The 25761-nt window shown below is 51.5% G+C and overlaps 1 protein-coding gene across 2 annotated transcripts in view; it reads left to right on the forward strand.

The window, feature by feature from the left end:
* Positions 1-3765: 3765 nt before the first annotated feature.
* The window catches only part of LOC137347564 (neurogenic locus notch homolog protein 1-like), a 154572-nt gene continuing 132576 nt past the window's right edge, over positions 3766-25761 (forward strand). For both annotated transcript variants that reach the window (XM_068012052.1, XM_068012053.1), the window contains exons 1-2: positions 3766-4153; positions 11938-12010. In XM_068012052.1, coding sequence (XP_067868153.1) covers positions 4105-4153; positions 11938-12010 — 122 coding nt within the window. In that variant the 5' untranslated portion in view covers positions 3766-4104. The remainder of the gene's footprint in view (positions 4154-11937; positions 12011-25761) is intronic.

The following is a 25761-nucleotide window of genomic DNA, read 5'->3' on the forward strand; positions in this document are numbered from 1 at the left end:
TGTCCATTTGCAGCAAGACCTGGACAATATTCGTGCCACACAAGTGCCAGGCAATGACCATCTCCAACAAGAGAGAATCTAACCATCTCCCCTTGACATTCAACAGCGTTACCATCGCTGAATCCCCCACTATCAACATCCTCGGGGTTACCATTGATCAGAAACTGAACTGGAGTAGCCATATAAATACCGTGGCTACAAGAGCAGGTCATAGGCTAGGAATCCTGCGGCGAGTAACTCACCTCCTGACTCCCCAAAGCCTGTCCACCATCGACAAGGCACAAGTCAGGAGTGTGATGGAATACTCTCCACTTGCCTGGATGGGTGCAGCTCCAACAACACTCAAGAAGCTCGACACCATCCAGGACAAAGCAGCCCGCTTGATTGGCACCCCATCCACAAACATTCACTCCCTCCACCACCGACGCACAGTGGCAGCAGTGTGTACCATCTACAAGATGCACTACAGCAATGCACCAAGGCTCCTTAGACAGCACCTTCCAAACCTGTGACCTCTACCACCTAGAAGGACAAGGGCAGCAGATGCATGGGAACACCACCACCTGCAAGTTCCCCTCCAAGCCACACACCATCCTGACTTGGAACTATATCGCTGTTCCTTCACTGTCGCTGGGTCAAAATCCTGCAACTCCCTTCCTAACAGCACTGTGGGTCTACCTACCCCACATGGACTGCAGTGGTTCAAGAAGGCAGCTCACCACCACCTTCACAAGGGCAATTAGGGATGGTAACAAATGCTGGCCTGGCCAGCAACACCCACATCACATGAGCAAATAAACAGAAACACACATATACTCTGACACCAACAGTTCCCAGCAGAGGTCATTGGGCAGTGACCAGGCGCAGGAACCTGGCTGATGTTCTTGGGGCTGAGATCAGCTAACTCATTGTCTAACATTTACCAAAGGTTTGGAAGGATGCTATCAGAACTGAGAGGTTATAACCTATCGGGAAAGGCTGAACAGGCTGGGGGTCTTCTCTCTAGAAAAGAGAAGGCTGAGGGGTGACCTGATAGAGGTCTATAAATTATGAAAGGTTTCTATAGGGTCAACGTAGAGAAGATATTTTCACTTGTGGAGGAAACCAGAACTAGGGACCATCAATATAAGACAGTCACTAATAAATCCAATGGGGAATTCAGGAGAAACCTCTTTCCCCAGAGAGTGGTGAGAATGTGGAACTCGCTCCCACAAGGAGTGGTTTAGGTGAATAGTATCGATACATTTAAGGGGAAGCTGGATAAACACATGAGGGAGAAAGGAATAGAAGCATATGGTGATAGGGTGAGATGGAGAGAGGGTGGGAAGAGGCTCGTGTGGAGCAGAAACACCAGCACGGAGCAGATGGGCCGAATGGCCTGTTTCTGTGTTGTACATTCTATGCAAGCCAGTGAGATCAGTCGGAAAGTAGCAGCAACTCTTTGTAAGGTTCAGGCTCCAGGTTAATGACTGATTATTTTCATTTAAAGATCTGTATGTGATGAACTTGCACTCGATGCAATACTTTATATAAAATAGACAGATAATTGTCAGGAGTGTGTAAGCAGTAAAGTATCAGCCACTGAAGAAATGGAGGAGGTCGGGGGTGTGGGGGGGATGTGGCCAGTTTGGGGGCAGTGGGGGAGGGAGTCAATGAACACGTGACAGGGGTTGTGGGGGTGAAAGGTGAAGGGGTAGAGGGATCCCAGAAATATTGGGAGATCTCCTAGGTGATTGCAAATGGGAAGTGAACATTAAATGAAGTTCAGGGGTTTGAGAGCGGAGGGTAAATAGACCAGGAGATGTAAATATTGACCATTCTCTGTCTTAATATAATCCAGGCTGACACTGTCTGTGGAGTGCTGTGCTGTCAGAGGTGCCGTCTTTTGGAGGTGGACAGGGGGTTATTTTGAAGAAGTGCAGGGCAGTTCTGCCAAGTTTTCTCGGCCAATATTTATTCCTCAATCAACAACACGAAGAGAAACATTATACGGTTATTTATCTCATTGCTGTTTGTGGGATCTTGCTGTGCGCAAATTGACTGTAAAGCGCTTTGGGACATCCTGAGGTCATGAAAGGCGCTATAGAAATGCAGGATTTTTTTCTTCTGACACCATGGCATCATGTTGTAATTACCCGCCTGCCGATGGTGTTCCACGGGATTATTACAGCTCTGACCTGTTTACAGAGGAAGATCCCATCATAAATGTGGAAACAGGGATTTATAAAGGAAATATAAAAATTGAATGCATGACTTTAAACCCAGGATTGTTAACTGGAAGGCTGGGCAGATGTAAAGTTTTTAAATATTTTATAAATAAAGACTAGGCTTTGAGAAATATGAGAGTGAGGACAAGGGGTCAGTTGTTAATGTGTTAAATCCTCACTGCCTTTCCTGGGATATCGAGTATCAGCAATAAAATAAAACATTTCCAGAAAAATAAACAACTCAATAAATGGTGAAAAGTTTTAGCAAAGTTTCCAAACTTTGTTCAGTCTGAAGAGGGTTAAAGTTGAGCTGTTCAGCCTACAGTCAGACTGGGGAATGTTTTAGTGAAGATTGCCCTGGGTGGGGTGGGGGCTAACCCAAGGTCAGGATCTGGTTAACCCCGGGGTCAGAGTCTGGTTAGATGGGTCTGGTTAACCTGGGTCAGGGTCTGGTTAACCTGGGTCAGGGTCTGGTAAGATGGGTCTGGTTAACCCAGGCCAGGGTCTGGTTAACCCGGGTCAGGGTCTGATTAACCCGCGTCAGGGTCTGGTTAGATGGGTCTGGTTAACCCGGGTCAGGGTCTGGTTAGATGGGTCTGGTTAACCCAGGCCAGGGTCTGGTAAACCCGGGTCAGGATCTGGTTAACCCAGGTCAGGGTCTGATTAACCCGCGTCAGGGTCTGGTTAGATGGGTCTGGTTAACTCGGGTCAGGGTCTGGTTAGATGGGTCTGGTTAACCCAGGCCAGGGTCTGGTTAACCCGGGTCAGGGTCTGGTTAACCCAGGTCAGGGTCTGGTTAGATGGGTCTAGTTAACCCGGGTCAGGGTCTGGCTAACCCAGGTCAGGGTCTGGTTAGATGGGTCTGGTTAACCTGGGTCAGGGTCGGGTTAACCCTGGTCAGGGTCTGGTTAACCAGGTCAGGGTCAGGTTAGATGGGTCTGGCTAACCTGGGTCAGGGTCGGGTTAACCTGGGTCAGGGCCAGGGTCAGGTTAGATGGGTCTGGCTAACCTGGGTCAGGGTCGGGTTAGATGGGTCTGGTTAACCCGGGTGAGGGTCTGGTTAGATGGGTCTGGTTAACCCAAATCAGGGTTTGTATAGATGGGTCTGGTTAACCTGGGTCAGGGTCTGGTTAACCCAGGTCAGGGTCTGGCTAACCCGGGTCAGGGTCTGGTTAGATGGGTCTGGTTAACCTGGGTCAGGGTCCGGTTAACTTGGGTCAGGGTCTGGTTAACCCAGGTCAGGGTCTGGTTAGATGGGTCTGGTTAACCCGGGTCAGAGTCTGGTTAGATGAGTCTGGTTAACCCGGGTCAGGGTCAAGTTAGATGGGTCTGGTTAACCCGGGTCAGAGTCTGGTTAGATGGGTCTGGTTAACCCGGGCCAGGGTCTGGTTAACCCGGGCCAGGGTCTGGTTAACCCGGCTCCGTCCCTTCTTCGCCCCGTTCAGAAGAATGTGCCGATGAACAGCTTTATGCAAATCCGGGGGTAAATCTCCGCCCATCGAGGGAGAAACAGAGAGAGAGAAAAGTTTTTTTCAACTTCAGTTCAGCCTCTAACGCTTGAGAAGCAGAAGCTCCGGAGCCGAGAGCCAGAAAAAAGGCAACTTTCACCAGAAGCTGAGTTACAAGTGGTTGTCGGAAGGGAGACAACTTTGTCTCTGTCTCTGTCTCTGTGTCTGGGGCAGGTTTCACACTCCAGTAAATTACAGATCACTCATTCTAAACTCACTCTGACTCAATTCCATTTTTGTACCGGATTATTTCAACAAGAAAGGATCTTTAATTTCATTCCAATTTGTGTGGCCCCGGGGATTTGCTGTGGATCCCCGATGATCTGTCTGAAGGGATAACTTGTGGATTGAAGGAAAAGGAGGAATCTCTTTCTGAGCTGGCCTGAGGAATGTTTGTACTGAATCTCTGTCTAATCTCATTGCCTGCGCTGCTCTCAGGTAAGTGTCTGTCCCAATAAACTGGATAAACATGGGAATGTTCCTGCTGGAGGGACCGGGAGAGTTGGTTTGCATTTGATGTTGTGATTTTGTGCCGGGAGCTGAACTCCGGAAACTTGTTGAAGTTTTGATTCAGCGGGAGAAGGGAATGGATTTGGAGAAATTCAGAATCTTCACTCGGGATGTTTCAGAGAAAGAGAGAGAGAGAGAGAGTCAGCGGAACGGAGCCAGGGAACCTGCCCCGACCCCCTCCCTCCCTCCCCCCACCGCCCTCCCACTCCCTCCCTCTCTCCCTCCCATCTCCCCCTCCCTCCCTCTCTCCATCCCCTGCCTCCCTCCCCTCTCTCCCTTCCTCCCTCTCTCCATCCCCTCCCTCTCTCCCTCCCTCCCTCTCTCCCCTCCCTCCCTCCCTCTCTCCATCCCCTCCCTCCCATCTCCCCCTCCCTCTCCCCACCACCCTCCCCCTCCCTCCCCTCCCCTCCCTCCCTCTCTCACTCCCATCTCCCCCTCCCTCCCTCCCTCTTTCCCCTCCCTCCCTCCCTCTTTCCCCTCCCTCCCTCTTTCCCTCCACTCCCTCCCTCCCTCTCTCCATCCTCTCCCTCTCTCCATCCCCTCCCTCCCTCTTTCCAGCCCCTCCCTCCCTCTTTCCATCCTCGCCCTCCCTCCCTCTCTCCATCCTCTCCCTCTCTCCATCCTCTCCCTCTCTCCATCCCCTCCCTCCTTCCCTCTCTCCATCCCATCCCTCCCTCCCTCCCTCCCTCGCTCCCTCTCCCTCCCTCTCCCACTCCTCATGAATGCTTCAGAGAATGGTTTTCCCTTTATAGATTTCTTTCCTCCCTCAAGTTGGTATAAAACTCCCCTCTCTCCACAACTCACTGTCTCTCCACTCTTGTGAAGAGGATGTTGCTGACAGACTGAATCTGTGGTCTAACCTTTCAGAGGAGAGACTGGGAGAGAGAGAGACTGGGAGAGAGAGAGACGGGGAGAGAGAGAGACGGGGAGAGAGAGAGACGGGGAGAGAGAGAGACTGGGAGAGAGAGAGAGACTGGGAGAGAGAGAGACTGGGAGAGAGAGAGACTGGGAGAGAGAGACTGGGAGAGAGAGAGACTGGGGGAGAGAGAGAGACGGGGAGAGAGAGAGACGGGGAGAGAGAGAGACGGGGAGAGAGAGAGACTGGGAGAGAGAGAGACTGGGAGAGAGAGAGACTGGGAGAGAGAGAGACTCTGGGGGAGAGAGAGAGACTGGGAGAGAGAGAGACGGGGAGAGAGAGAGACGGGGAGAGAGAGAGACGGGGAGAGAGAGAGACGGGGAGAGAGAGAGACAGGGAGAGAGAGAGACGGGGAGAGAGAGAGACGGGGAGAGAGAGAGACTGGGACAGAGAAATCTTAGGCTCTTCCCAACTGAATATTGCTTCTCTGATTTTTTCTGGATCCTGATCACAGGCTGAAGCTGTGACTTTGGGAGGGGATTGGATACTTATAGAAAATAACTATTTTAACTCTAGCACACATGCACCAATCCCCCACAATCCAGAACATGACACGATCCCCACACTCTAGAACACGACCCCTGCCCCACACTCTAGAACACGACCCGACCCCAACAATCTAGAACACGACCCCTGCCCCACACTCTAGAACACGACCCCGACCCCCAACAATCTAGAACACGACCCCTGCCCCACACTCTAGAACACGACCCGACCCCCAGCAATCTAAAACACGACCCCTGCCCCCACACTCAAGAACACGACCCCTGGTCCCCAGCAATCTAGAACACGACCCCTGCCCCCACACTCTAGAACATGACCCCTGACCCCCACACTCTAGAACACGACCCCTGACCCCCAGCACTCTAGAACATGACCCCTGATCCCCAGCACTCTAGAACATGACCACGACCCCCAGCACTCTAGAACATGACCCCTGACACCCCCGCACTCTAGAATACGACCCCGATCCCCAGCACTCTAGAACATGACCCATGACCCCCCCACAATCTAGAACACGCTTCTGACTCCCCACACTCTAGAACACGATCCCCAACTCCCCACACTCTAGAACACAACCCTTGCCCCTACACTCTAGAACACGACCCCTGATCCCCGGCACTCTAGGACACGACCCCTGACTCCCCCCCACACTCTAGAACACAAGCCCCGGCTCCCCACACTCTAGAGCACGGCCCCTGACCCCCAGCACTCTAGAACACGACCCCTGACCCCCAGCACTCCAGAACACGATCACAACTCCCCACACTCTAGAACATGACCACGGCCCCCAGCACTCTAGAACATGACCCCTGACCCCCACACTCTAGAACACGACCCCTACCCCCAGCACTCTAGAACATGACCCCTGACCCCCACACTAGAACACGATTCTTACTCCCCACACTCTAGAACACGATCCCGACCCCAGCACTCTAGAACATGACCCCTGACCCCCAAACTCTAGAACACAATTCTGACTCCCCACACTCTAAAACATGAGCCCTGACTCCCCACACTCTAGAACATGACCCCTGACCCCCCCACAATCTAGAACACAACCCCAGACTCCCCACACTCTAGAACATGACCCATGTCCCCACACTATAGAACATGACACCCAATCCCCAGCACTCTAGAACACAACCGACCCACCACACACACTCTAGAACGTGACCCTTGATCCCACACACTAGAACATGACCCCCCGACCCCCAGCACTCTAGAACACGACCCCCAGCACTCTGGAACACGACTCCGACCCCACCAGAACGCTGGAACACGACCCCCGAACCCCACACTAGAATGTTGCCCCAACCCTCCACACTCAAGAACACAACCCCCGACCCTCCCCCGCACACTCTAGAACATGACCTCAACACCCACACTCTAGAACATGACCCCTGACTCCTCACACTCTAGAACATGACCCCCGATCCCACACCCCTGAACATGAAACCTCCTGATCCCCCACACTGTAGAAACTATAGAACACAAAGCCCCCTGATTCCTCAGGCTCTTGAATGCGAAGCCCCGCCCAGATTCCCGGACTCAAGCACACAAACCCCCTGCCAATCCCCAGACTTGAAAACACAAACCCCGATCCCTAGACTCTACAACACGAAGCCACAATCTCCTTGGTGTTTTTAAATGGCTGGCCTCATATCTTCCAACCTCCATAAACTTAGCCATAACTGTGCTATCCATATCCTAGTTCCTGTTCACCCATCACCCCCTGTGCTCACTGACCTACACTGACACTCGGTCCGGCAACTCCTCAATTCTAAAATTCTCATCCTCGTTTTCAAATCCTTCCATTGCCTTGCCCCTCCCTATTGCTGTAATCTCCTCCAGCCCCACAACCCTCCAAGATATCTACGTTCCTCTAATTCTGACCACTTGATTATCCCCAATTTCCATTGCTCCACCATTGGCGGCTGTGTCTTCAGCTGCCTGGATCCGAACCTCCAGAATTCCGTCTCTAAACCTCTCCATCTCTCTCTCCTCTTTTAAGATACTCCTTAAGACTGACCTCTTTGACCAAGCTTTTAGTCACCTGTCCTAATATCTCTTTATGTGACTTGGTGTCAGATTTTGTTTGATAACGCTCCATTGAAGCACCTTGGGACATTTTATTGTATTAAAGGTGATATATAAATGCAAGTTGTTGTCTTTAAGGGTTGTGGTGGGGGCAATGGCTGAGATATTTTCCTCCTCTCTGAACAACCAGTTGTGTTGCCTCAGTTTCTCCATTAGGTTTTTTTTGGCCTCTGTTTACTCTCTTGTTAACAAATGCACAATTGTTTAATATTTTCTAGACAGTAAAATTTTATCTAGTGTCTTCTTTCTTTGCTGCTGTACTTTCCTGTACTTTCCCTCTCCTGTGCTGCCAGCTCCATTTTTTACTGTCGTTGTTCTCACATGGTGCATGTGTGTCACTGACTCGCCCACCACTGGCTGACTTTCATGCTCTGCTTTGCACGCGAGTGTGGTTTTTTCCCTTCTTGTGGTAGTGAGCTGTCACGTGGAATCTGTGTCACCCTCGTGTCGGTTTATACTCCGTTATCGAGCATCATTTGCTGTTCAGGGTAGGATTTACACTGGCATTGTCAACCCACGGTGCCAGTGTGTTGGCACAGTACAAAACCTGAAAAAGAAAGGAATCGGTTTGCTGGAACTTTCTGTTCTGTTTTACTGCTCGGAGAGGTTAAATAGGGCTGTGAAACTTGGTAATTGTGTGTGTATTCTGCCCCCTCTCTTAGGGCCGCTGTGTTCTGTGATTTTCAACAACAATAGTTTCTCCTCACCCTCCCTTTCCTGTCTGGATTATTTAAACTGTGGACAGATCAATCCAATTCTTCATTTTCTCCGCCGTGTGGCCTCCTGTTTAATGATCCTCAGAGATATGATAAATGGTCATAAAGTCTCTTGCTGACCCATTGAGTAGTGGTACTTACTGCCTGGTGCCACACTTACCCAGGAGGGGCCCAGTCCTCACACACCTGGACTCACCTGGGGCAGTTGCTGGGGTGCAAATTGACCACAGTGCCTTTGGGTCAGAGAGGGAGCAATGAACTAGTGTCTGATCACCAATCAGTGACAGGGGCTGGAAAGTGTGTCTGTGTCTGCGTCTGTCTGTGTCTATGTCCATGTCCGTGTGTCTTTCTGTGTCTCTCTCTGTCTGTCCATGTCTCGATCTGTGTCTGTGCGTGGGTGTGTCTGTCTCCCTGTCTGTGCCTCTGTAAATCTGTCTGTGTCTGTTTCTCTGTCTGTCTGTGTCTCTGTTGGTCTGTATGTGTGTGTCTGTGTGGCAGCAAACAGTAATGTGGGGGCAGTGGGGAGTGGGTTAGAGAGCTGGCAAGAGGAAAGCTCAGGGAGCTTGAATGGGGAGGGATGGGTGAGAGGGAAGGGAGGGACATATGAAAGCTAAGTCACTGATGGTGAAAAGGGAAAATCAGACACTGGGAGGAGTGGAGAGAGGTGAGGAGAAGTGGGTGATTGTTGAGTGGGACATGGTGTGGGAGAGGAGGAGGGCTTGGGAGTGAGGGGACCAGAGATTGCACAGTATAAACAATCACCCTCCCATCCTGTCTGTCCAATGTGTTTTATCAGTTTCATGTTTGCTGATATGTAGGTGTTTCTATTACTTATCGAAAGACTTCTCGTCATTTACCAAGGAATTGCATCGTTAGAGATTATTATAAAATATACCAGGCTCTGCAAATAATGGAAGCTCATTGACGCCCCCACAAAAACCAAAATTAAATCTTTGCGCAGATAACTTGACCTGGAAGTTGTTGTTGGGATTGCTGTCTCTCGGGCCCTGGTCTAAGTGAATCCTGGACTGGAGTACACTGGACTGGACTGGACTGAGAAACATGAATCCACCAATCACTGGAACCTAGACGTGGGAAGACCCAGGTTCCCAGGAATGTTTTTACAATTCATTCATTCTGGCGAAGTGGGCATGGCCGGAAAGGTCACGTTCATTGCCCATCACCTCGTTGGCCTGCGTGGGTGGTGATGACTGCCACCTTGAGTAAGAGGCCTGGACTAATAACATTAGAAAACATGAGTTTGAATCCGAGCATTGGGCAGTTTGAGAATTTGAGTTCAATCTAAACAAATCGATAAGATCAGGAAATAAAACACTGGGATCAGTAAAAGTGACCATGAAACTGTCGGATTGCCGTAAAAACCCAATTGGTTCACAAATGTCCTTTAGGGAAGGAAACCTGCCATCCTTACCCGGTCTGAGATTATATATGACTCCAGGCCCACAGCAAGACGATTGACTCTTAACTGCTCTCTGAAACAGTCACTCAGTTGTATCAAACTTGCCAGGAGTGTTTCGGGTTGGCAGCTCACCACCACCTTCTCAATAGCATCGAGGGATGGGCAATAAATGCTGGTCTAGCCAGTCATGACCACATCCCGAGAATGAAGAAACCTCCACCTCAGTTTTCACCCCCAAATCATGAAGGATTTTGGAATTTTGGGATGTTCTATTTGGTGCATGCAGGTCACATTGTATCAAATCCCATGTCCAGACAGAAACAGGCCATTCAGCCCATCTGCTCCGTGCTGCTGTCTCCACATACACCCCCTCCCACCCTCTCTCCATCTCCCCCTATCACCATATCCTTCTATTCCTTTCTCCCTCATGTGTTTATCCAGCTTCCCCTTAAATGTATCGATACTATTCACCTCAACCACTCCCCGTGGGAGCGAGTTCCACATTCTCACCACTCTCTGGGGAAAGAAGTTTCTCCTGAATTCCTGATTGGATTTATTAGTAACTGCCTTGTATTGATGGCCCCCAGTTCTGGTTTCACCCACAAGTAGAAACATCTTCTCTACGTTGACCCTATCGAAACCCCTTCGTAATTTTAAAGTCACCCCTCAGCCTCCTCTTTTTTTTCCAGGATTCTGTCAGCAATCCCCAAGAATCCTCCTGAATTCTGACTGGATTTAACAGGGTGAGGATTATAATGAATGGGTCCCCACAGACTGGCAGAGCATTCTAAAGTGTGTCTGGTTGCAGCCAGCTTCTCTGTTCTGCAAGGAGCAAGAGGCCACAGTTTTGGAAATGGACACATGCCCAGCGTTGGGCAATTCCAAGCAATGGTTGCTGGTGCCAGGGATAACCAGTTAGAAGGATCCTGTGCCAGGATCCCAGAGCACAGGAGACCGCTGAGCAGCAGCAGAGAATGTGTTGCATAGATTCCTCACTTGCTCTCTCCTCTCTTTGTTCGGAGTACAGAGACCTGCTACACAGCTGTCAGCCATTCCCACGCACAGGGCACAGTCTGTGTTACTGCACTCTCAACACTTCAAGGGCAATGCCGAATGCTTCACACACAGCCCAGTCTAGGCACCTACAATAGCAGAACCCGCAGACAGTTGTCAGGCCCCGGCAGATTCACTGATCATCAGGGACGTCCACATCAGCAGAATCAGCAATTGGCTCAATCAGAAACTGTACCTCAGTGAGAGTCAGTGTGTGTGGGACCCGTACCCCAGTGAGAGTCAGTGTGTGTGGGACCCGTACCCCAGTGAGAGTCAGTGTGTGTGGAACCCGTACCCCAGTGAGAGTCAGTGTGTGGGACCCGTACCCCAGTGAGAGTCAGTGTGTGTGGGACCCGTACCTCAGTGAGAGTCAGTGTGTGTGGGACCCGTACCCCAGTGAGAGTCAATGTGTGTGGGACCCGTACCCCAGTGAGAGTCAGTGTGTGTGGGACCCGTACCCAAGTGAGAGTCAGTGTGTGTGGGACCCGTACCCCAGTGAGAGTCAGTGTGTGTGGGACCCAGTGTGTGTTCAGTGACTGAAATTGGGAGAGTGTTGTTGAACATGGGTTTTACTGGCTGACTGAGTGGGTACGGACTCGTTAAAAAGGAAAATAAAGTGGTTGGAGTACATGCTGTGGGATGTACTAAAGCTTGGGGCAGCCACTGCAAAGACTCAATGGGGAAAGACCGCTGTGTAAGGTCCTCCTGCCATAGTGAACCTTGGGGCTGGAAACCATATCAAACCCCCTGGGTTTGCGATGTAATGCAAATGTTCATTGCATGTAAAATGGAATGGCAATTCATGTTACTGTATTGAAGAAATCTGATCGATTTTGTATTTTCTAAAATGTGAAATTTGAACTGTTTTGAACTGTTTAATAATGTATATTTGCAAATTTTTATGGATAAAGTATATTTTTGGAAAAAGTGCTGAGTTTGGAATGACTGTAGATTGTAGGATGCTGTTCATTATTCGTTGCTGATTTTCTCTCTCTCTCTGTCTCAGGTTTGAGGTGCTTTATCCCATGTTCCAATGGTGGACATTGTAACAGGACTCCCAATGGTACTGAGGTTTGTCTGTAAGTAAAGAGGTTCTCGATGTGTTGATATTGCGTCTTGCGTGCTTTCTACCACTCTCGGTGCTGTGGTCTGTGCTTTTCCATCACTCATCCCATTCTTCCCTACCTGCCCCTCATTTCACCTCTTCTCTCCTCTCCTTCATCCCTATCTCTCCCTCACTTCACCTCCCCAAATCTCTCCTCAATTCACCTCCCCTCTTCCCCCTCACTTCACATTCCCTCTCCTCTCCTGCCATCCCCACCTCTCCCCTCCTCTCCTCTACCCACTTCCCTCCCCTCTCCTCACCTCTCCTCCTCCAGCCTGCTCCCCTCCATTCCTCCCCCTATCTCCTCTGTTCCTCACCCCCTCCCTCCCCTTCAATCACCTGCAGTCCGCGCCCTTCCCTGCATCTCCTCAATGTGCTGTCTGAACCGGGCTGTTGCTGCACTGGCTCCAGTCACCCACATGTCGCCTCCCTCAAACGTCAGCTTGAGTCCGTCCTTGATTTTCAACCTCAGGGGCCTTCACAGCTGATCGTGGTCAGCTACAGTCACAACACGTGTGCATTTAGACATGCATGCATTCTCCCTCTCGAACCCAAAGGTAATGAAGGAAACATGGCATCCAATTTGTGCACAGTAAGCTCCCATAAACAGCAATGAGATAATGGCCAGGTAATCAGTATATTTTTAATGATGTTAATTCAGGGACAACTATTGACCAGGACATGAGGGAGAACTCCCCGATTTTTGTCAAAACAGTGATTGTGGGATCTTTTACATCTGAGAGGGTAGATGGGGCCGCAAGTTAACATCTCATCCAATAGACAGCACCTCCAACAGTGCAGCACTCCCTCAGTACTGACCCTCCGACAATGCAGCGCTCCCTCAGTACTGACCCATCGACAGTGCAGCACTCCCTCAGTACTGACCCTGCAACAGTGCAGCACTCCCTCAGTACTGACCCTCTGACAGTGCAGCACTTTCTCAGTACTGACCCTCCGACAGTGCAGCACTCCCTCAGTACTGACCCTGCGACAGTGCAGCACACCCTCAGTACTGACCCTCTGACAGTGCAGCACTTTCTCAGTACTGACCCTCCGACAGTGCAGCACTCCCTCAGTACTGACCCTGCGACAGTGCAGCACTCCCTCAGTACTGTCCCTCTGACAGTGCAGCACTCCCTCAGTACTGACCCTCTGACAGTGCAGCACTTTCTCAGTACTGACCCTCTGACAGTGCAGCACTCCCTCAGTACTGACCCTCCGACAGTGCAGCACTCCCTCAGTACTGACCCTCTGACAGTGCAGCACTCCCTCAGTACTGACCCTCTGACAGTGCAGCACTCCCTCAGTACTGACCCTCTGACAGTGCAGCACTTTCTCAGTACTGACCCTCTGACAGTGCAGCACTTTCTCAGTACTGACCCTCTGACAGTGCAGCACCCCCTCAGTACTGACCCTCCGACAGTGCAGCACTTTCTCAGTACTGACCCTCCGACAGTGCAGCACTCCCTCAGTACTGACCCTCCGACAGTGCAGCGCTCCCTCAGTACTGACCCTCCGACAGTGCAGCACTCCCTCAGTACTGACCCTCCGACAGTGTAGCACTCCCTCAGTACTGCACTGGAGTGTCAGCCTGGACAATATTGATTCTCGGGATGTGCGTGTCGCTACAATGCCAGCATTTATTGCCCATTTCTAGTTGCCCTTGACAAGGTGGTGGTAACATAGAAACATAGAAAATAGGAGCAGGAGTAGGCCATTCAGCCCTTCGAGCCTGCTCTGCCATTCATTATGATCATGGCTGATCATCCAATTCAGTAGCCGATTCCCGCTTTCGCCCCATACCCTTTGATCCCTTTAGACCCAACATCTATATCTAACTCCTTCTTGAAAACATGCAATGTTTTGGCCTCAACTGCTTTCTGTGGTAGTGAATTCCACAGGCTCAGCACTCTCTGGGTGAAGAAATTTCTCCTCATCTCAGTCCTGAAAGATTTACCCCGTAACCTTAGACTATGACCCCTGGTTCTGGACACCTCCACCATTGGGAACATCCTTCCTGCATCTACCCTGTCAAATCCTTTTATTTTATTTTATTTTTATTTTTTATTTAGAGATACAGCACTGAAACAGGCCCTTCGGCCCACCGAGTCTGTGCCGACCATCAACCACCCATTTATACTAATCCGACACTAATTCCATATTCCTACCACATCCCCACCTGTCCCTATATTTCCCTACCACCTGCCTATACTAGGGGCAATTTATAATGGCCAATTTACCTATCGACCTGCAAGTCTTTTGGTGGTGGGAGGAAACCGGAGCACCCGGCGAAAACCCACGCAGACACAGGGAGAACTCGCAAACTCCACACAGGCAGTACCCAGAATTGAACCCGGGTCGCTGGAGCTGTGAGGCTGCGGTGCTAACCACTGCGCCGCCCAAGTCCTGTTAGAATTTTATAGGTTTCTATGAGATCCCCCCTCACTCTTCTGAACTCCAGCGAATATAATCCTAACCGACTCAATCTCTCCTCAAACGTCATTCCCGCCAACCCAGGAATCAGTCTGGTAAACCTTTGCTGCACTCCTTCCATAGCAAGAACATCCTTCCTCAGATAAGGAGGCCAAAACTGCACACAATATTACAGGTGTGGCCTCACCAAGGCCCTGTATAATTGCAGCAAGACATCCCTGTTTCTGTACTCGAATCCTCTCGCTGTGAAGGCCAACATACCATTTGCCTTTTTTACCGCCTGTTGCACCTGCATGCTTAACTTCAGCGACTGGTGTACGAGAACACCCAGGTCTCGCTGCATATTCCCCTCTCTCAGTTTATAGCCGTTCAGATAATAATCTGCCTTCCTGTTTTTGCTACCAAAGTGGATAACCTCACATTTATCCACATTATACTGCATCTGCCATGCATTTACCCACTCACTCAATTTGGTGAGCTGTCTTGAACCATTAATAGCGAGTTTGATACAACTGAATGATCACTGCAGGGGGCAGTTTAGATTCATTCATCTTCCTGAAGGGACTGGAGTCAAATATAATCTCAGACTGGGTAAGGATGGCAGGTTTTCTTCCCTAAAGAACATTAGTGACCCAATTGGGTCTTTATGACAATCTGACAGCTTCACGGTCACTTTTACTGAGACTAGCTTTTTATTTCAAAACAAATTTAAAACACTGAATTTGATTTCTCAGACTGTCCACACCGGGATTTGAACTCCTGTTCTCGGGATCTTTAGGTTCAGTAACAGAACCGCTACAAATCAGAGCCCTGCGGTGAGGAAGATCCCAAGCAGTGCCAAACGTATTTCTAATGCTGTGGGATTCCTGGAAATAAAAGAGGAGGCCGAGGGGTGACCTGATCGAGGCCTCTAAAATGTTGAAGGGGTTTCGATAGGGTAGATGTCGGGAAGATATTTCCACTTATGGGAGAGACCAGAACTAGGGACCATAAATATCCGACAGTCGCTAATAAATCTAATCGGGAATTCAGGAGAAACTTCTTTCCCCAGAGAGTTGTGAGAATGTGGAACTCACTACAGGGATTGGTTGAGGTGAATAGTGTCGATACATTTAAGGGGAAGCTGGATAAACAGACGAGGGAGAAAGGAATAGAAGGATATGGTGATAGGGTGAGATGGAGAGGGGGTGGGAGGAGGCTCGTGTGGAGCAGAAACACCAGCACGGAGCAGTCGGGCCGAATGGCCTGTTTCTGTGCTGTACATTCTGTGTACGTTTAAAAAACGTGGATCTTCCCTTAGAACAGGGAGAAAGAGATGAGAGGGAGGGGGAGGAGAAGGGGGATGGTGGAGTGAAACTCTAGGCCTTAGAGTTGAATTGATTAGGAAGATGAATCATTAAAAGAGAACAACACTTGTGGATTGACAAACATTTTGATTTCTATTCTCCCTGAAGCAGGTTTGTGCCATCTGTTGACTGTGAGATTCACATATTGTGTCGCTCGCTGTTCCTTGTCCAACCTCTGCACACATACCCCTCCTCCCTCTGCCTCCCTCCCTCGTGCCCCAAACCCAGGGCCCGTGAGCAATTAACAGACAAAGTCCCCGAGCATCTCTTTCAATGAGTGAAAGCCAAGCCACGCCACTCGGCAGAACCTCCCCCCCCCCCCCCCACACACACAACCCCCGACGCGTCAATCTTGAAATCTGTTTTTCTCTCATTCTTTCTCTGGCTGACAGCTGGAGTTCGGTTGGACTTTGGGGTCCATTGTTAGAGCTCAGATTAATACTGTGTGACTAATCATTGCGTCTGAGGCCGTCAGGGCATGTCTCACTTGCTTTGACTATTCTTCTCCAGGTTACAATGCCAATGCAGATGGACACACATTCTAATTAGATCCCTTCCTGCGTTCTTTTTCTCCATTCCCTCCCCCCAGAATGAAATTAGGAGGGTGGGGTATTATTGAAGGAAAGAAAAGCTTCCTCAACACAGAGGGAGAATGTAATGTTTTATAAGATTCCAGCTCAGGCAATCCTGACATTCAGTTTAGACAAGTGGGATTATACAGTGAAGCAACTTGGCAAATGGGCCTTGTTTCAGTCTGTGTCCCTGGGCCCCACAATGTCCTCATTGTGTTTAACCTCGGCCCAACCCCATCTAAAACCCCCACTCCCAATTAGAAAGTGTGAGGAAGTAAATGTCGAGAGAGAGAGAGAGTGTCGGTACATTAGTCTTCACTACGAAGAAAACTCTCTCTCTCTCGCTGTCCCTCTCTCTGTTTCTCTCTCTTTCACCCTCTCTATCTCTATCTCTATCTCTCTTTCTGTCTCTCTCTGGTGCAATAGTGATCCACAACACCTCAGAATGAAGAGCGGGGGGGGGGGGGTGGGGGGTGGGGGGCTGGACTGCCTGTTCCGAGCCTGTCATTTATACAACACCTTTCAGCATCTACACACCTTGGTTCCATAACCCTTAATATCCTTACCAACAAAGATAAGTGAGCTAATTGAATGATGGAACTGACTCAAGGGGCTGAATGGCCTCCTCCTGTTCCCAGGTTCCTATAACAGCAACAAGTAGCATCCTTAACATGGTAAAACATCCCAAGGTGCTTCACACATGTGTTACCAAAGAAAATTTGACATCGAGCCACATGAGGAGATATTAGAACAGGTGGCCAAAGCTTGTTCAGAGGCAGGTTTTAAAGACTGCCTTAAATGAGGACAGAGATGTAGAGAGGCAGAGAGAGTGAGTGAGAGACAGTGAAAGCATGGGGGAGAGAGAGAAATTACTCTTTGTCGCTTGTGCTGTATTTTTCTCCAGCCCCAGTGTTCACAGTTTTTGTACTGCACAGCCTGATTGCACGAGGCTCTGTGCAGAGTCAGTGCACAGAGATCCAATTCCAGGCTCCGCACTTCAGGAAGGATGTCAAATCCTTGGAGAGGGTGCGGAGGAGATTTACTAGAATGTTCTCAGGGATGAGGGACTTCAGTTACATGGAGAGACTGGAGAAGCTGGGATTGTTCTCCTTAGAGAAGAGAAGGTTAAGTGGAGATTTAATCGAGGTGTTCAAAATCATGAGGGGTTTTGATAGAGGAAATAAGGAGAAACTGTTTCCAGTGGCAGGAGGGTTGATAACCAGAGGGACACAGATTGAAGATAATTGGCAAAGGAACCAAAGGCAACATGAGGCAAATGTTTATTACACAGTGAGTTGTTGTGATCTGGAACGTGCTGCCTGAAAGGGCGGTGGAAGCAGATTCAGCAGTAACTTTCAAAAGGGAATTGGATAAATACTTGAAAAGGAGAAATTTGTAGGGCTGTGGGGAGAGAGCAGGAGAGTGGGACTAATTGGAGAGCTCTTTCAAAGAGCTGGCACAGGCACGATGTATTATCCTAACTCACACCAAGTCTCATTCACCCATCACCGTCTGTACTCACTGACCTACACTGGTTCCCAGATCAGCAAGTCCTCGATTTTAAAATTCTCATCCTTGTTTTCAAATCCCTCTGTGGCCTCGCCCCTCCCTATCTCTGTAATCTCCTCCAGCCCCACAACCCTCCGAGATATCTGCACTCCTCTAATTCTGGTCTCTTGAGCATCCACGATTTTAATCACTCCACCATTGGCGGCCGTGCCTTCAGCTGCCTGGGCCCCAAACTCTGGAATTCCCTCCCTAAACCTCTCCACTTCTCTCTCCTCTCTTACGACGCTTCTTAAAACTGACCTCTTTGACCAAGCTTTTGGTCACCTGACTTGATATCTCCTTACGTGGCTTGGTGGCAAACATTGTTTGATAACGACTCCTGTGAAATACCTTGGGAGGTTTTACAATGTCAAAGCTGCTATAAAAATGCAAGATGTTATTGTTGGGCTGGAGTTTAGAGCTGGGCCTGGGGGCTGGAGCTGGGCCTGGGGGCTGGAGCTGGGCCTGGGGGCTGGAGCTGGGCCTGGGGATTGGAGCTGGGCCTGGGGGCTGGAGCTGGGCCTGGGGATTGGAGCTGGGCCTGGGGATTGGAGCTGGGCCTGGGGATTGGAGCTGGGCCTGGGGATTGGAGCTGGGCCTGGGGATTAGAGCTGGGCCTGGGGGCTGGAGCTGGGCCTGGGGGCTGGAGCTGGGCCTGGGGGCTGGAGCTGGGCCTGGGGATTGGAGCTGGGCCTGGGGATTGGAGCTGGGCCTGGGGATTGGAACTGGGCCTGGGGGCTGGAGTTGAGATTGGGGGTTGGAGCTGGGCCTGGGGGCTGGATCTGGGCCTGGAGGCTGGAGTTGAGACTGGGGATTGGAGCTGGGCCTGGGGCTGGAGCTGGGCCTGGGGATTGGAGCGGCGCCTGGAGGCTGGAGCTGGGCCTGGGGATTGGAGCTGGGCCTGGGGATTGGAGCTGGGCCTGGAGGCTGGAGCTGGGCCTGGGGGTTGGAGCTGAGCCTGGGGGTTGGAGCTGGGCCTGGAGGCTGGAGCTGGGCCTGGGGGTTGGAGCTGAGCCTGGGGGTTGGAGCTGAGCCTGGGGGTTGGAGCTGAGCCTGGGGGTTGGAGCTGGGCCTGGGACTGGAGCTGGGCCTGGGGATTGAAGCTGGGCCTGGAGGCTGGAGCTGGGCCTGGGGGTTGGAGCTGAGCCTGGGGGTTGGAGCTGGGCCTGGGGGTTGGAGCTGGGCCTGGGGGTTGGAGCTGGGCCTGGAGGCTGGAGCTGGGCCTGGGGGTTGGAGCTGAGCCTGGGGGTTGGAGCTGGGCCTGGGGGTTGGAGCTGGGCCTGGGGGTTGGAGCTGGGCCTGGGGGTTGGAGCTGAGCCTGGTGGTTGGAGCTGAGCCTGGGGGTTGGAGCTGGGCCTGGGGGTTGGAGCTGGGCCTGGGGGTTGGAGCTGGGCCTGGGGGTTGGAGCTGAGCCTGGTGGTTGGAGCTGAGCCTGGGGGTTGGAGCTGGGCTTGGGAGGTTGGAGCTGGGCCTGGGGGTTGGAGCTGAGCCTGGGGGTTGGAGCTGAGCCTGGGGGTTGGAGCTGGGCCTGGGGGTTGGAGCTGGGCCTGGGGGTTGGAGCTGGGCCTGGGGGCTGGAGCTGGGCCTGGGGGTTGGAGCTGGGCCTGGAGGCTGGAGCTGGGTCTGGGGGCTGGAGCTGGGCCTGGAGGCTGGAGCTGGGCCTGGGGGTTGGAGCTGAGCCTGGTGGTTGGAGCTGAGCCTGGGGGTTGGAGCTGAGCCTGGGGGTTGGAGCTGGGCCTGGAGGCTGGAACTGGGCCTGGGGGTTGGAGCTGGGCCTGGAGGCTGGAGCTGGGCCTGGGGGTTGGAGCTGAGCCTGGTGGTTGGAGCTGAGCCTGGGGGTTGGAGCTGAGCCTGGGGGTTGGAGCTGGGCCTGGAGGCTGGAACTGGGCCTGGGGGTTGGAGCTGGGCCTGGAGGCTGGAACTGGGCCTGGGGGTTGGAGCTGGGCCTGGGGGTTGGAGCTGGGCTTGGAGGTTGGAGCTGGGCTTGGAGGTTGGAGCTGGGCCTGGGGGTTGGAGCTGGGCCTGGGGGTTGGAGCTGGGCCTGGGGGTTGGAGCTGGGCCTGGGGGTTGGAGCTGGGCCTGGAGGCTGGAGCTGGGCCTGGGGGTTGGAGCTGGGCCTGGAGGCTGGAGCTGGGTCTGGGGGCTGGAGCTGGGCCTGGAGGCTGGAGCTGGGCCTGGGGGTTGGAGCTGAGCCTGGGGGTTGGAGCTGAGCCTGGGGGTTGGAGCTGGGCCTGGAGGCTGGAGCTGGGCCTGGGGGTTGGAGCTGGGTTGGGGGCTGGAGATAGGCTTGCATTTTCCCACCGAACCGCTGAGCCATGGAGGCTCAGCTCCTATTGTTATCTTGCAGAGCAAAAGGCAGTAACTTCCATTGGGTGTAAGATTATCTCAGGCATTTAACAGCCATTACTGGGACATCCAGTCAGTCCCAGAGTCCGAAAGCCATTGCACGAGTGGGAGTGGATCAGGAGCTATTACAGACAATTTTGTTCTACTGTACTGACAGGGTGCAGGAGGTAACTCAGAATTGCATCCAATGTTCTCTAAGCTGCTCGGGTGTGCAGCAATTGGGAAAATGCCATTCAGGGAAAAAACAGGCCAAGGACAAGCAATTTAAGATGGACACATGTGCTGCCAGGCAGAAGTCTTAAAGGCACCGTGGAATGCAACAAGCTGGCCATTCACAGTGAAGGGAAATTAGAAGGAACATTGACTTTACCCACTCAGTATGATTAAGCCTATGCAAATTCGTTCAAGGCATGTGAGCATAGCTGGCAAGTCCAGCATTTACAGCCCATCCCTAATTGCCCTTGAGAAGGTGGTGGTGAGGTCCCTTCTTGAATCACTGCAGTCCATGTGGGGTAGGTACACCCACAGTGCTGTTAGGAAGGGAGTTCCAGGATATTGACCCAGCGACAGTGAAGGAACGGTGATATAGTTCCAAGTCAGGATGGTGTGTGACTTGGAGAGGAACTTGCAGGTGGTGGTGTTCCCTTGCATTTGCTACCATTGTCCTTGTAATTGGTAGAGGTTGTGGGTTTGGAAGGTGCTGTCTAAGGAGCCTTGGTGCATTGCTGCAGTGCATCTTGTAGATGGTACACACTGCTGCCACTGTGCGTCCGTGGTGGAGGGAGTGAATGTTTGTAGATGGGGTGCCAATCAAGCGGGCTGCTTTGTCCTGGATGGTGTCGAGCTGCTTGAGTGTTGTTGGAGCTGCACCCATCCAGACAAGTGGAGAGTATTCCATCACACTCCTGACTTGTGCCTTGTAGATGGTGGACAGGCTTTGGGGAGTCAGGAGGTGAGTTACTCGCCGCAGGATTCCCAGCCTCTGACCTGCTCTTGTAGCCACAGTATTTATATGTTTAGTCCAGTTCAGTTTCTGGTCAATGGTAGCCCCTGGGATGTTGATAGTGGGGGATTCAGTGATGGTAATGCCATTGACTGTCAAGGGGAGATGGTCAGATTCTCTCTTGTTGGAGATGGTCATTGCCTGGTACTTGTGTGGCGTGAATGTTACTTGCCACTTATCAGCCCAAGCCTGGATATTGTCCAGGTCTTGCTGCATTTCTATACGGACTGCTTCAGTATCTGAGGAGTCACGAATGGTGCTGAACATTGTGCAATCATCAGCGAACATCCCCACTTCTGACTTTATGATTGAAGGAAGGTCATTGATGAAGCAGCTGAAGATGGTTGGGCCTCAGACACTACCCTGAGGAACTCCTGCAGTGATTGGGAAGCGCATTGACACACAGTCATTGTTACTGAGGTATGGCTCTCACAGCCAAGGTCTTGTTTACATTTCGTTTGAAAGAGAAAGTGTTTTGGGCGCTGGTGTTTGATGTGTGAGTGGTAGGTGAGAGGTCCCATCAATGTTTGATCCAGACACAGGAGTCATTTATTCACTTCACACCATCTGAGTTGAACATTAACTGTGAGTTCACGGAGCAGGAGAGTGCAATGGATCATTTTCGCCTCTCTCACTCTCTCACCCAATCTCAAAGTTTGAGCTGCAACAAGAGCGATTTGAACGGCATCTCTTTTTTGTCGTGAGAATTTTTACATGGAATTTTACAACACAGCAACAGGCCATTTGGCCCATCTGCTCCGTGCCGGTGTTTCTGTCCCACACGAGCCTCCTCCCACCCTCTCTCCATCTCACCCTATCAACATATCCATCTATTCCTTTCTCCCTCATGTGTTTATCCAGCTTCCCCTTAAATGTATCGATACTATTCACCTCAACCACTCCCTGTGGGAGCGAGTTCCACATTCTCACCACTCTCTGGGGAAAGACGTTTTTCCTAAATTCCCGATTGGATTTTTTAGGGACTGTCTTATATTGATGGCCCCTGGTTCCGGTCTCCCCCTCAAGTGCAAACATCTCTATGTTGATCCTATCAAATCTTTTCTAATTTTAAAGACCTCAATCAGGTCACTCCTCAGCCTTCTCTTTTCTAGAGAATAGAGCCCCAGCCTATTCAATCAGTTCCTGTATTTTATGTAGTATCTCCAGGAGTGTTCCATTCAGTAACACACAGTATTATTCTATCAGGGTGTGGGAGAATCGTGGTTATGTTACTGGATTAGTAATCTAGAGACAGGAGTTCAAATCCCACCAGAGGTACTGGGGAATGTACATTTAATTACTTAAATAAATCTGGAATAAAAAGCTAGTCTCATGACATTGTCAGAAAAACCCCTCTGGTTCACTAATGCCCTTTAGGGAAGGAAATCTGCCGTCCTTACCTGCTCTGGCCTACATGTGGTTTCAGAACCACATCAACGTGCTTGCCTCTGAAATGGCCGAGCAAGCCACTCAGTTACGTTCAAGACAGTGGCTCATCATCACCTTTGTGAGGAGCAATTAGGGCTGGACAATACAATCTGACCTTCTCAGTGATGCTCGTAATGCATGAAAGAACAATATCACTGGAACGTTATACCCAGTCATGAAATAAACTGTCACTTAACCTCAAAGTCATTCTGGAACTGTCTGTTACATTCAAATACTGAAATAATCTAACTGTCGCACAGTCGACCATCGAGAGTTTCAGAAGTGTGTGATGAGTGGGGCAGAGTCTCTGAATGCGGAGTATGTGTGTGGGTGGGGTGAATGCTGTAGTTTGAAGATGAGTTATGCTGGTCCCACCAGAGTTAACAAATATTTCCGCTCTCCCTGTGAACTCAGTTGTTTCAGCACCTCACTATAAAATGATAGACTTGCATCTCTACAGTGCCTTTCATCTCGGGGCAACCCAAAGAGCTTTAAAGCCACTGAAATACTTTTGAAGTGCAGTCACTGTTGTAATGTAGGAAACGCAGCAGCCAAATTGCGCACAGCAAGCTCCCAGAAACACCATTGTGATAAGGACCAGGTATGCTGATGTTGGCTGAGGAATAGATATTAACGCCAGGACACTGGGGAGAACTTCAGTAATCTTCTTCAAAATAATGGCCATGGATCCTTAACACAAACCTGAGAGAGCAGGCAGGACCTCAGTTTGATATCTCATCTAAAAGATGGCACCTCCAACAGTGCAGCACTCCCTCAGTACTGACACTCCGACAGTGCAGCACTCCCTCAGTACTGACCCTCCGACAGTGCAGCACTCCCTCAGTACTGATTCTCCAACAGTGCAGCACTCCCTCAGTACTGACCCTCCGACAGTGCAGCACTCCCTCAGTACTGACTCTCCGACAGTGCAGCACTCCCTCAATACTGACCCTCTGACAGTGCAGCACTCCCTCAGTACTGACCCTCCGACAGTGCAGCACTCCCTCAGTACTGACTCTCCGACAGTGCAGCACTCCCTCAATACTGACCCTCCGACAGTGTAGCACTCCCTCAGTACTGACCCTCCGACAGTGCAGTACACCCTCAGTACTGACCCTCCGACAGTGCAGCACTCCCTCAATACTGACCCTCCGACAGTGCAGCACTCCCTCAGTACTGACCCTCCGACAGTGCAGCGGTCCCTCAGTACTGACCCTCCGACAGTGCAGCACTCCCTCAGTACTGACCCTCCAACAGTGCAGCACACCCTCAGTACTGACCCTCCGACAGTGTAGCACTCCCTCAGTACTGATTCTCCGACAGTGCAGTACACCCTCAGTACTGACCCTCCGACAGTGCAGCAATCCCTCAGTACTGACCCTCCGACAGTGCAGCACTCCCTCAGTACTGACCCTCCGACAGTGCAGCACTCCCTCAGTACTGACCCTCCGACAGTGCAGCAATCCCTCAGTACTGACCCTCCGACAGTGCAGCACTCCCTCAGTACTGACCCTCCGACAGTGCAGCACTCCCTCAGTACTGACCCTCCGACAGTGCAGCACTCCCTCAGTACTGATTCTCCGACAGTGCAGCACTCCCTCAGTACTGATTCTCCGACAGTGCAGCACTCCCTCAGTACTGATTCTCCGACAGTGCAGCACTCCCTCAGTACTGACCCTCCGACAGTGCAGCACTCCCTCAGTACTGACCCTCCGACAGTGCAGCACTTCCTCAGTACTGACCCTCCGACAGTGCAGCACTCCCTCAGTACTGACCGTCCGACAGTGCAGCACTCCCTCAGTACTGACCCTCCGACAGTGCAGCACTCCCTCACGACTGACCCTCCGACAGTGCAGCACTCCCTCACTACTGACCCTCCGACAGTGCAGCACTCCCTCATTACTTACTCTCCGACAGTGCAGCACTCCCTCACTACTGACCCTACGACAGTGCAGCACTCCCTCAGTATTGACCCTCCGACAGTGCAGCACTCCCTCACTACTGACCCTCCGACAGTGCAGCACTCCCTCACTTCTGACCCTCCGACAGTGCAGCACTCCCTCAGTACTGACCCTCTGACAGTGCAGCACTCCCTCACTACTGACCCTCCGACAGTGCAGCAATCCCTCAGTACTGACCCTCCGACATTGCAGCACTCCCTCAGTACTGACCCTCCGACAGTGCTGCACTCCCTCAGTAATGACCCTCCGACAGTGCAGCACTCCCTCAGTACCGCACTGGGTTTGTTGGCCTCAATTATGGACTCTATTCCAGGGTCTGGGCTTTTGAGGGTGATCAGCAGAGATCTGCTTGTTGAGTAAGTGAATGGTAGGAGTGCAAGTTGGGAAGGTGGTGCTGAGATGGCCCAGTCCTGTTTGCCTTATTCGAATACTGGAGCCGTTCAGGGGAGCTGCCACCTTTGATATGCTGTGATGTTTACGTGCAGTTGCACAAGCCGCTGTCTGGGGCCTGAAACAGGAACAGGACATTGTTGAGCTGCTGAGTGAAACATAGACACTTTTGTTTTTGGTTGTCTCTCAGTTTGTGTCTGTTCTTGCCACAGACAGCCCGTTGACAGTTAGTGTGTGTGGAACCCGTACCCCACTGAGAGTCAGTGTGTGTGGAACCCGTACCCCAGTGAGAGTCAGTGTGTGTGGGACCCGTACCCCAGTGAGAGTCAGTGTGTGTGGATCCCGTACCCCAGTGAGAGTCAGTGTGTGTGAGACCCGTACCCCAGTGAGAGTCAAAGTGTGTGGAACCCGTACCCCAGTGAGAGTCAGAGTGTGTGGAACCCGTACCCCAGTGAGAGTCAGTGTGTGTGGGACCCGTACCCCAGTGAGAGTCAAAGTGTGTGGAACCCGTACCCCAGTGAGAGTCAGAGTGTGTGGAACCCGTACCCCAGTGAGAGTCAGTGTGTGTGGGACCTCTACCCCAGTGAGAGTCAGTGTGTGTGGGACCCGTACCCCAGTGAGAGTCAGTGTGTGTGGGACCCGTACCCCAGTGAGAGTCAGTGTGTGTGGAACCTCTACCCCAGTGAGAGTCAGTGTGT

This window comes from Heterodontus francisci, chromosome 32, assembly GCF_036365525.1.
Source record: "Heterodontus francisci isolate sHetFra1 chromosome 32, sHetFra1.hap1, whole genome shotgun sequence".
Lineage (NCBI taxonomy): Eukaryota > Metazoa > Chordata > Chondrichthyes > Heterodontiformes > Heterodontidae > Heterodontus > Heterodontus francisci.